The sequence below is a fragment of the Saccoglossus kowalevskii genome, chromosome 7, assembly GCF_978046115.1.
Source record: "Saccoglossus kowalevskii chromosome 7, keSacKowa6.1, whole genome shotgun sequence".
Taxonomy (NCBI): Eukaryota; Metazoa; Hemichordata; class Enteropneusta; family Harrimaniidae; genus Saccoglossus; species Saccoglossus kowalevskii.
The window spans coordinates 9,694,068-9,707,042 of record NC_140647.1 but is presented as its reverse complement, the minus strand read 5'-3'; the positions used below and the strand labels follow the sequence as shown (position 1 = coordinate 9,707,042).

At 34.5% G+C, this 12,975-nt stretch overlaps 1 protein-coding gene across 2 annotated transcripts in view; it reads right to left on the bottom strand.

Moving 5' to 3' along the window:
• Positions 1–6,723: 6,723 nt before the first annotated feature.
• LOC100369591 (autophagy-related protein 9A-like) overlaps positions 6,724–12,975 on the bottom strand; it is a 44,189-nt gene continuing 37,937 nt past the window's right edge. For both annotated transcript variants that reach the window (XM_006825033.3, XM_085501052.1), the window contains one exon: positions 6,724–9,823. In XM_006825033.3, the coding sequence (XP_006825096.2) occupies positions 9,799–9,823 (25 nt within the window). In that variant the 3' untranslated portion in view covers positions 6,724–9,798. The remainder of the gene's footprint in view (positions 9,824–12,975) is intronic.

Below are 12,975 nucleotides of genomic sequence, written 5' to 3'. Positions count from 1 at the left end.
CTATAAAATGTGTATATATATATATATATATATATATATATATATATATATATATATATATATATATATATATATATATATATATATATATCATCATGCTTAATAGGTGAAATGTTTTATTTTTAAAAATTAGAATCAAAAGGTTATTTTGCATAAGCCCGCCAAAAATACAGCTTCGTGACAACAACTTTTGTAGGTGGGAGTATATGACAGATAATCTTATAGACAGTCTTATTCATTGCTGTGTAATAATCACTAAGATAGTACAAATCTTACTTGAAACTGTATGGTTGGAAAATATTGTATAAAAGTTGTAGTCACGTAACGCAGTTATTTGCATGAACTAGTCGAACATGTCTCGAGTCACAGGCCAGAAACTTCTCGAGTCACAAGCCAGGAAGGAAATGTCTTCAGTGAATATCGAACGACGGAGCCCTTGAACTCATGCACACCAAAACTCTGCAAATGGTATATATTCATGTATCCGAATTAAGAATGTCATTATTGCGTTAAAGATAGTTCATAATAGCGTTAGTACTTTGTATGGTCAGTCCAATTCTGTAATACTTCCATAAGTAAAGTGGGCCTTAGTGATTACTACCAATGATAATTATATTTGATTTGGTGCTACACTGCAACAATATTTCCGGATTTGTTTGAAAACCAAATGATTTCATCATTTTTCACAGTTATCACGTGTGAGAGGTGTTCTGCTTATAATACAAAGTTGGAATGTAACTTTAGTTCGTTAAGGAAGGCAAATCAGATCTGTGTTCTCTCTGCATTATTAGTGGTTAGCGATATTTTGGTACAAATAAAATTGTCTTGACTGTTTTTTTATATATCTGTTTAGATCTGTTATTATTACACAATAATCTCTGCGTTCCCATAACGCCTTATAAGCAAACAAAAAACACATGCGTCAACACACTAGTATCTGTAGCGCGCAATATCAATGGAAATGTACCGTTGTTTGGATGTCTAAAGGGCGGTAGTCGTCGCGCCGCGCATGTGCGACATTTGTGTTGATAAACATTGATTTCCCCATAATCCAATGCATTCTTTTAGTTAAATCAGGGGTACGAGTTTTGCTCTGGGCGCCACTTGCACTAATGACCGCTAACTACTTCTTCGATATCTTCTAAACACCTAAAAATAAGTAGCTAATTGATGCTTGGTATCCTTTAGTGTGTACTCGTTGGTATGCGCAACAGACAAAATCGCCATATGCTTATGAGACCCATAGTTCGCGCATGCGCAACGAGTACCACCCTGTAATATAATGGCGTGAAGATTATTGTCGATTTTACGTTGGACATTCGAACTACAGCTCAAAAAATGGACCGCGGTAAAAATCAAAGATGGTCGACGCCAAGTTACCCAGTCGACTATGCAATATCACAAACACAAGTGTTCTTACTGCATTTGACCGTTTAATAATTATAATTAATATAATATGCTTAATAAAATCCCGAATCTACAACAGAGAAATAAGTTGTTTAATAGCGAGTATTTATAGAATAAGAAAAACACAATGTGGTGTGTTTGTCACAGTTAGTTCGGTATGTTTTACTCAAAAGTTAATCACAGGAAGAAAAATGATACAAGGGTACGTCTCAGTTTACAGAAAGAACTGATCACAAACTTGCTTACCCTCTTTACTCCTGATAAGATCTATATTACACTGAGGCTGCGAAAAAAAAGATACGCTGACTCATATAAGCAGATAGAAAGGTTAGAAGTAACAAATGAAAGTATGTCCCTATAAGTACATTGTAAATATTGTTTTGATGATTCGACTGGACAACGGAAACTCGACATATTCGGGCGTGTCGTTTTCCTATCCTGACAAGGTGAGTATATATGGGAACAATATATGTAATAATTAGTCAGTGTGGCTTAAACTGTCTTAATTTATTTTGTAAATATGTTAAAATGTTCCTGCTGCGGTGATCACGGAATATCGTTTTATCATCATCTTTAATTAGCATGTATAGAGCAAAGATAAACTGACATTCATTTTTAGAATTGTCGGAATGGTCGATTGGATTTCTGAGAAAGGCGAGTTGGTGTCTGCATCGATAGTTCAAATACAATGCAATACTAGTATTTGGCCTGGCTTTTTCTGTCAATCAACGTAGATAAACTTGTAGATGAATGAGGACAATAAGATCTACATAACTAAAAGGAATAGATGACGTATGTGTAGATGACATATAGAATTTAAAATTTATCTATAGACAAGTATTTAGATTTACGTGCATATACTGTAACAATAGATACACGCGTTTGGTAATGGAGTGTTTGTACAACCGCTATGAGCATCTGTGTTTCATTTTAAATACAAGAGAGTGGCCATAGCGTGTCATTGTTTACAAACAAGCGTCTACCCACGAGCCTTTGCGTTTTTAGCGTGTGTTGGGACTCAATTCCCGCGCGTGCGCAGATGACGACCCTCCCGCTTTAAGCGTTTTTGTAGCTGCCCACGTTTATGGAATGGCGTCCAATTTCATACGAAGCAAAGTCACAATTATCAATACTGTCCCGGAAAGCCTCCAAGGCCTAAAATTGTCATGTTATTTGTTACTCTTGAAAGACTTCCACACGTTTATATTATGCGCTCTTAATCTCAGGCTAGTCTGCAAATGTACATTATGAATAAATAAATCAAACCTATTACCTATTCAGTATTAGAAAGTACTAGGAGTTTGGTTCTTTTCTCCTGTGTTATCCTTATATTCATAAAGTGATCTAGGCTTAACCTAGTTTCGGAACTGTTCTTCAAGTTACACATATATCATTGAAACCATAATAAGCCATAGGTGTGTTTTTGATGTTGATAATTTCTATATATTTATTGATCTATATTATTTGTTCCAATTTAATGAGTAATTCCGATTATTTCGCTCCAGTTTGTATATAAATCAATCGAAAACATTCTATCCTTCCTTTCTGACTGATATTCCATTATTAATTTAGTACGCAGTCACTGATTGGTTGACCCCCGTCTGGGTGGAAATGTTCCATTTCCCCTTTAAATTAAACGGTAGTTCTGTTCTAGTTTAGTCCATGCTCAACTGTGGGTCAGTTCATCTGTTTACTATGCAATGTTCATGTTTTATGGCATTATACAAATCTATGTAATTATCAGAAGTTTACACTTTAGTTTGAAGTGTTTCGATCACTAATAAATGCAGTTTATGTTAACAAGTGATTCGTGAGAGTTCAAGTTCAAGTTGTTCCGCTGAAATCCTAACTCAAGCTGGAATGTGGCCAACCGAATCCAACCGCAACATATATTAACCTATATTATATATCCTGGTTGGCAGGACAATAAATCGATCTGTGAAACACAAATAGTGTGCATCAACATTGCATTCTCGCATTGTACGATCTGTGGAAAACCGCAAAGTGATAATACAACGTCAAATTACATATTTAATAATGTCAAAATGAAACAAGTCACTGTCAATGACGTAGTTCCCGACCAGTGTCCATTGACTGTCGATGTAGATTGTCGGAGGATATTTATCACGTTAACTGCAAACAATTTTACTTTAAATGGCACCATATCCAGGTTATATTCATTCAAAGTGGCATCTCGTAGCAATGAGATTAATCTTGTCAGTGTCGTACATAATCCACACATACGCCAGTTAGGCATGTTGAATCAAATCACAAAACAATAATACGTGATGTTTATACCCCGGTATGATCCATACTGGGCTTGAATAAAATTGACCCAGGCATTTTTTGGAACGAAAATAGCCACCTACTTTCAAATCGGTCAAAATATGTCCAAGAAATACAAATAAAATCAACATGGCCGCCAGTAGTCCATTTTGAATAAAATCACAAAAATATCAGATGTGCATCAGCAATCCACCATTTATGTTCGTAGCAAATATGAAATATGCGTAATTATTACAACCTTGAGCATTTATAATCTAGATTAAGTATCGAAGTAGAATTCTCAGCACGTCAAAAGTGAGAAGAAATACTAGTAATATGGATATATATATATGGATATATAACAATGACTCCCAGTCGGCCATTTGAATCCAAATTAAAGAGAAGATCGAAATTATGGCAAGAATTTCAATCGACACCTTACTATTGATATGGTAAGGTAAGTATGGCTCAGCGTAGCAACACCATCAACGCCAAAGTCAAAATAAATCGTTCTAGAAGCATGTTTTTTTTTAAATGTCTGACAAAAATCAAATCGCCATGCATACATCTCTCATTTGACTGGCCTTTGTGCCAACTTTGAACAAAATCAGTCTGTGCATGTCCGAGAAAAAATGACGAACGTATAGACGGGCGTCACTCAAACTAAATCTATATTCAGACTACGTCTGACTAACACAGTTCATCCACAGCACAGGGTACACTGCTATGTCAGTAATGAAATGAATAGGCAAGGTATAGTGAGTGATTAACATAATCCGTCGGCGTCGTACGTTGTCTGGCGTCCGTCATCGTAAACAATTCCTTGTGTTCTGGATATTTTAAGTAATTTTTCTTCAATCTTTCCAATCTTCCAATCAATGTATAATTCCGGTGCAGTTTGAAGTCTCGTACATGTATTTCTGGACATATTGGTGCCAATCTTATGGTGATATAAACATTCATTGACAGATCTATGTTACACTCTATGATAACATTAAGCATGTCTGGTGTGAATAAGCATACATGCTTTTTACGTAATAGTACATCCATAAACCAACATTTCACGTATTAGTAAATGTGAGAATTGTGAACAGACAAACAAGAAATAGAAACCATTTCTAACACATCATACAATTCATACTAATTTATCTTGAGATTTTTAAACATATGTTTTTAAAAAGTCTAAGTTTCAACACAATACATTTAGTATATCAAAATATAGTGTATCCGACGTGACTTACAATGTTTGAGTCATTTACAAAAACTTTTATTTTGGCTTTTTTAGAAGCGTATCTCTATTAAAAGCGTGTAAAAACATAAACTCCAATTTGTTGTAAATTGAAACATTAAAATATTCTTCTGTAATTTACGTATGCGACACTTATAGAACAACTACGGTATATGAATAAAGAACTGTTGAACATTAATATGCAGGTTATAATAAACAAGTCTGCCCGTTATTACCACCAATTAAGATGTTACGACTATATGTTTGTTGGCCAATTAAGATGTTTTGACCATGTACTTACAATCAATTAGGATGCATGTTGTGACAATGTTTGACTACCAATTAAAATGATATAATCATGTACTAGTCATCAATGTAGATATGTGACCCCAATTAAGACATTTGCACCATGTTCTCAGCATTAATTAAGATGTTTGTTGTGACCGTGTGTATGACCACCAAAGTTAATATTTTAGAGCGACAATATCTCAGACTATCGGTATTTTTTTTCCGGTGGTTTTACTTTCAATAAAATATTTTCTGTGTCATTAGCGTTAATTTATAATGACTATCGCCAAAATGTGGACATCTAGTCTAGGAGTCCCGGGGCACGCTCCCCCTTACTAATATAATTTCCTGTATTTTGAGTGGATAATTTTGTTGACACAAAGGGTTTCAGCTTGACTTTAGGGGGGCGACGCTATTTTTTCCAGTGGCGATCGCCCCCCTCCCGTGCCGCCGCCACAGTCGTGCGTCATAATTTTCTACGGTTCCCTTCACGTAATGTCGACTACTCGACCCTTAATTTTCACATCGCACTTTGTCCATTTATTTCTGCCTAAAAACAATATGTCGGTTAGCCGTGGGTCCATATACTAGTATAGCTCTTCTTGTATCAGTCTTCTACCACTGTGATGGCATTTTAGTAATATTTTGATATATTTTGTGTCATTAAATTTGTTATTTTCAGATATTAGGATTCTATTGACACAGAAGAGCTAATTATTATTCTACTCACAGACTTGCGGCGTAACACGGTCGATAAAAGTACACCACTTTCATACAGCAGGCAACATAAACTATCATCAATCGATAGTATGTTTATTGAAGCACTCACCAGCGCGAAAACCGTGACAAAAATGATGTTTGAAGTTTGAACCCCAGGAAATGATCGTCTGCTATTTACTGCAGTTGTAAATTTTCCCTGCATCCTACATGCATGGAAATACATTTAATTTGTACATTTCTTTACAAAAAACTCTGGGCACTATACGCATGCATCTGAAATAGATGACAACATTTATTTATGTTGCACGTGTGGGGGTAATCTGTTCAGGGGCGTCTCAATAACTATTCCAAAGCACATCGGCCTTTGTTTTCACCGTGATGGTTGCCAGGTGGTGAACATACCCGGATGTCCGCCCCCAAGGATAAGTCGGCTCTTAACAATGAATGTGTAATACTTGCACAGTCTTATTAAAAAGGGAAATGTTCCATAACAAAATATAATTTCCTGGAAAACTTTCCAAGTTAAATTTACATCAACTAAAATAGAAGATTAATTTCCCCTGGGATACATACAAATCAAGGAATTTTCATCTGGTGGTAGTATTTGTGGTAACAAACTGAAGTCAATATCTTGTTTTTATTTCACAGGTTGCTCGTACTATTTTATGCTTTGGGACTGCCTAAAAGTACTATGGACAGGTGGTAACTAACAGGGGTTTTGAATGTATTTCTATACAAGGGGATTGTCTCCGGAAATTAGTGTACTGATATACGGCACAACATTCTACTAATCTATTTCACCAAAACAACAAATGTTTATTGTAACTGACTTGTCACCTTTGCATACATTTATTCTCTGCCTTTTACAAAATAAACAGCAATTAAAATACACAATTCAAAATCCAAATTCGTTTTATAAATTAATTAAAACAAAAAAAAGTTGAAATATCTACATGTGCAATAGGAAGTGTCTATGAAAGTTTAAATACTTGGCAAATGCAATAACAGTTAACAGAGGATTGTATCGGTATTACAAACTTTCAACCTCAAAAACGGCATAATATTCTTGTTAAAATGAGGCTGCATCGTTTTGTATATGTTTCAGAATATAATTTCCAATTTTCTACAGATCCTGACAATGTAGTCCCCATTTGGTTCTAGCAGTATCTGATCTCAATGTACAGACAGAACAAGTCACATGTATATAATACATGTCGACCAAAGAAATTGATACATAATCTGTTTGCCAACATTAAACAGAAACAGTAATTGTATTTCAGACAAAACTAGCAAAATCCAAATGACCACCAATATTTTCATCCAAATCTTGAAAACAAATGCACATCTGTAACCCAGTATGCATTGATCATAATAGAAAGTTATTCAACTATCCACCTCTGGGAAACAGCTGTCAATTTGACAATCACAAAACTACCAAACAGTGTTACATTGTACCACAAGTATGGAACTTGTGAATCAGGCAGTGTATTAGTGAAGTACTAGTATTGGCATCGACAAACTGGCCACCAGTTGTCTATTTTTTTTGCCACAATTCCAAATAACCTATCACATGCCTTTGTAACCCAATAAGTAAGTTTGATTGAAATCATTCTAGTCATTTCAGAGAAGCTGCTCCAAACATATTTCAGTATCCAGATACAGAAAATTGGGAGTTCAAAATGGCTGCCGGCTTTCTGTTATTGCTTGCATTATGTTTTTGTGTGAAGTGTGAGAAAGATAGCCTGTTATGTGTCAGTGAAATGGATGGACAAATACACAGGCTAATTCATCCAATTTTCAGACCCCCGGACTAAAAATATGGACATATGATTAATGTGACAAAATTTGATGTTAGTGTCAAAGACTTGTTTAAAAATTAACAATAAGCTAGGTGGTTAGCAGCTATCATTTTACAAATATCGAGTCAAACCATTTTCTGACGGAGACTGACTGAAAGATTGTCAGCCATGTTGCTCCTCTCAGCTGGCCTTGTCACCACCCTATTAAATGGATCACACCAGAAAACAGCGTTAAAGTACATACACTTTAAATAATAATTTGAAAGTAAATTCCATTTGAAGCTATAATCTTGAGAACCAGTACTTAATGAGTAGAAAGAATTTATATAAATCTCGTCACCTTGTCAAAAATAAAATCATAGTAGTTGAATATTTGCTGGATATTTAAGTATTTTCCTTAATACTATAAAACAATTGTATTTACATTAAATAAAAACACTAGTACACAAGTGAACTCAAATCACCAAAACTTGTTTCCAACTAAACACTATCTAATAATACAGAATACTTAGTAAATCATTAAATTTGGACTTTTGAAAAATGGATGCAAATAATCTATACTAATATTAACATTATCTGTAATGTTTTTTTTACTTGCATACTAAAAATGGTGGGTAGGGGAGGGTGGCAGTTAATGGAATGAAAGAATACTGAAATTGTGATGTGGAAGGATTTTTTAATGTCTGTTAAAGCGGGAGGGTCGTCACCTGGGCACGCACGAAAATTGAGTCTCAACCAACGATAACAACATATGCTAAAAACGCAAAGGCTCATAGGTAGATGCTTGTTTGTAAACAATGACACGCTATGGTAATCTGACGCATGCGCAGGTGACTCTCTCGCTTTAAAATAATAACATAAGTTTGGTTCCCAATCATGATGCTGAATATTATAAAGTTAGTTTAGGTGTTGAAAAAATTACATTAAGCATTTAACGATGTCAATTCTATATTTTGTCAATGCAAAGTACATAACGAAAATGAATTGGGAAGCTACAAAAAAAAAAACCCATTGATAAAAGGCCACCTTTAATGTGACAAAATTTATTCATACCATGTATTATACGAACGGCACCATGTGGTCACATTTATCACACTGTGACAATGTATTTTAAAAATTTAAAGCTACCCTCTTTACCTAATGTTCAGAATTGTAAACAGAAAAATGGTTGCAGGTTCTTGAGCACCACAAGTAGTTGTATCCCCCTCCCCCTCAAAGTAGTTCATGTTTGTCGTGGGGTAGCCCTCCCCATCACAAAGATATTGAATGTTTCCTCGAATAAATAATTCAAAATTTACCATATACAACTTGCAAGGCATCAAAATAAAAATATGGTTTGCATACTTATAAAAACACGATAGTTTAACACAGATGCAGCTGTCTATATCTGCTCTTCACCTTTACCCAACAGTGTCTTGCTATGTTGTATATTACAATATGTATTAATAATTTTTGATTTTTTCAACAAAATCAAAGGCATTCTTATACTTTAGAGTGAAATGCATGCTGGAAATAGTTTAAATGAAATCATTTTCGGAACAGCAAATACAGATAAAATGAAAACCCCTAAAAAATGTCTGCGAAAAAAAAATATACCTGCATACAATGAGAATAGTATTAAAACGCACCTGTATGATTGATTGAATATCACATCTAGCTAAATTGTCAGCGTTGTCATAAGAAGATTATGACAATCTACTCAACAAATGTTCTTAATATACTAGTATAATAAATAAAATATCATTGAATAGCAATAAGTAGTCTTTAGTGCATCCATGCAAAGTAGAAAGCGATATCCACTCTGCCACCTTCAGTAAATTACAAGCAATCGCACAAATATCTGTAGCTGTACATGATAAGAGTTATATCCAATATTTATAATATACATATATTGCAATCACAGTGATCAAAAAACTAAAAAAAAAAACACCCACACATCTACATGTGACATTCTCACGGGGCATAGATTTAATACTAAATCTCAAGACAAATTCAGGTTCCTTAGAAAAAAAATCCCTCGAAAAGTGAAGCCCGAAGTCTTCCCTGTAGGCTTGTTATTTTGGTCCACTATTTTCTCTGAAAGCAGTAATCCTAAATTGATGAGGCTCCATCTGGCCTGTAAGAAAAGATCAAAGGATTGTAGTTGTTTAAAATGACCATAGGCAGTATAGTGTACAACATAACACAGAGTACATGCAATGATTGACTTCACTGGGATTTGTTCAAACACAGCCAGCAGCTTATATAACTTAGTTCAGATTCAAGTAATTAGTCCTGAAAGGTTTAATATCAGCTTTACATATATCACTGTGTTTTGAAAGGAGGTATAAATTGACTATCAAGAGAGTAGTTATGTAGTGGATGATTTAGATTTGAATGAAGTCTTGCAGAAAGATTAAAATCGCTATGACAGTTCATGTCTGGCATGGAGGGGTGATTGAAGGACATAAAGATAAATGATAAGATGATGAGTCTATTGTGTCTAATCAGCAATACATACGTGTATAATTACTCAGTTAATTTACAAATAATCTATAATAAATATATTAGATAATGTATTGGATTCCTGATAATCTCTGAAGAGGTACTTAATGAGTGAGTCAGGCACGCTGGATGAAACTACATGTGTATTAAAAGTAGTGGGGAATGCACAGTAATTACATATACCAGTACTACTCCAAGAAATAACTGACAACAACGACATAATTCAGGCACTGAAACATGTACTTTTATACACAGAGAGATTATTGATATTAGAAAAGTACAAACAAAAAAATTATCATCAATTTAACAGATGCCACTTTCAAATCACTTCTAGCAATGAATGTGACTCAAATCAACAATGTTTTGATTGGCTAAACACTCCTAGTAATGATTGTGTCTCAAATCAACAACACTCTGATTGGTTAAACACTCCTAGTAATGATTTTGTCTCAAATCAACAATCTTTTGATTGGCTAAACACTCCTAGTAATGATTTTGTCTCAAATCAACAATGTTCTGATTGGTTAAATACTCCTAGTAATGATTTTGTCTCAAATCAACAATGTTTTGATTGGCTAAACACTCCTAGTAATGATTTTGTCTCAAATCAACAACGTTCTGATTGGTTAAACACTCCTAGTAATGATTGTGACTCAAATCAACAATGTTCTGATTGGTTAAACACTCCTAGTAATGATTTTGTCTCAAATCAACAATGTTCTGATTGGTTAAATACTCCTAGTAATGATTTTGTCTCAAATCAACAACGTTCTGATTGGTTAAACACTCCTAGTAATGATTTTGTCTCAAATCAACAACGTTCTGATTGGTTAAACACTCCTAGTAATGATTGCAACTCAAATCAACAACGTTCTGATTGGTTAAACACTCCTTGTAATAATTGCAACTCAAATCAACAACGTTCTGATTGGTTAAACACTCCTAGTAATGATTGCAACTCAAATCAACAACGTTCTGATTGGTTAAACACTCCTTGTAATAATTGCAACTCAAATCAACAACGTTCTGATTGGTTAAACACTCCTAGTAATGATTGCAACTCAAATCAACAACACTCTGATTGGTTAAACATTCCTAGTAATGATTGCAACTCAAATCAACAACACTCTGATTGGTTAAACACTCCTAGTAATGATTGCAACTCAAATCAACAACACTCTGATTGGTTAAACACTCCTAGTAATGATTGTGACTCAAATCAACAACACTCTGATTGGTTAAACACTCCTAGTAATGATTGTGACTCAAATCAACAACACTCTGATTGGTTAAACACTCCTAGTAATGATTGTGACTCAAATCAACAACACTCTGATTGGTTAAACACTCCTAGTAATGATTGCAACTCAAATCAACAACACTCTGATTGGTTAAACACTCCTAGTAATGATTGCAACTCAAATCAACAACATTCTGATTGGTTAAACACTCCTAGTAATGATTGCAACTCAAATCAACAACGTTCTGATTGGTTAAACACTCCTAGTAATGATTGCAACTCAAATCAACAACATTCTGATTGGTTAAACACTCCTAGTAATGATTGCAACTCAAATCAACAACGTTCTGATTGGTTAAACACTCCTAGTAATGATTGCAACTCAAATCAACAACACTCTGATTGGTTAAACACTCCTAGTAATAATTGCGACTCAAATCAACAACGTTCTGATTGGTTAAACACTCCTAGTAATGATTGCACCTTAAATCAACAACGTTCTGATTGGCTAAACATTCCTAGTAATGATTGCAACTCAAATCAACAACACTCTGATAGGTTAAACATTCCTAGTAATGATTGCAACTCAAATCAACAACGTTCTGATTGGTTAAACACTCCTAGTAATGATTACAACTCAAATCAACAACACTCTGATAGGTTACACACTCCTAGTAATGATTGCAACTCAAATCAACAACGTTCTGATTGGTTAAACACTCCAAGTAATGATTGCAACTCAAATCAACAACGTTCTGATTGGTTAAACACTCCTAGTAATGATTGTGTCTCAAATCAACAACGTTCTGATTGGTTAAACACTCCTAGTAATGATTGTGTCTCAAATCAACAACGTTCTGATTGGCTAAACACTCCTAGTAATGATTGTGTCTCAAATCAACAACGTTCTGATTGGCTAAACACTCCTAGTAATGATTGCAACTCAAATCAACAACACTCTGATAGGTTAAACACTCCTAGTAATGATTGCAACTCAAATCAACAACGTTCTGATTGGTTAAACACTCCTAATAATGATTGCAATTCAAATCAACAACACTCTGATAGGTTAAACACTCCTAGTAATGATTGCAACTCAAATCAACAACATTCTGATTGGTTAAACACTCCTAGTAATGATTGTGACTCAAATCAACAACGTTCTGATTGGATAAACACTCCTAGTAATGATTGCAACTCAAATCAACAACACTCTGATAGGTTAAACACTCCTAGTAATGATTGCAACTCAAATCAACAACGTTCTGATTGGTTAAACACTCCTAGTAATGATTGCAACTCAAATCAAAAGCATTCTGATTGGTTAAACACTCCTAGTAATGATTGCAACTCAAATCAACAACACTCTGATTGGTTAAACACTCCTAGTAATGATTGCAACTCAAATCAACAACGTTCTGATTGGTTAAACACTCCTAGTAATGATTGTGACTCAAATCAACAACGTTCTGATTGGATAAACACTCCTAGTAATGATTGCAACTCAAATCAACAACACTCTGATAGGTTAAACACTCCTAGTA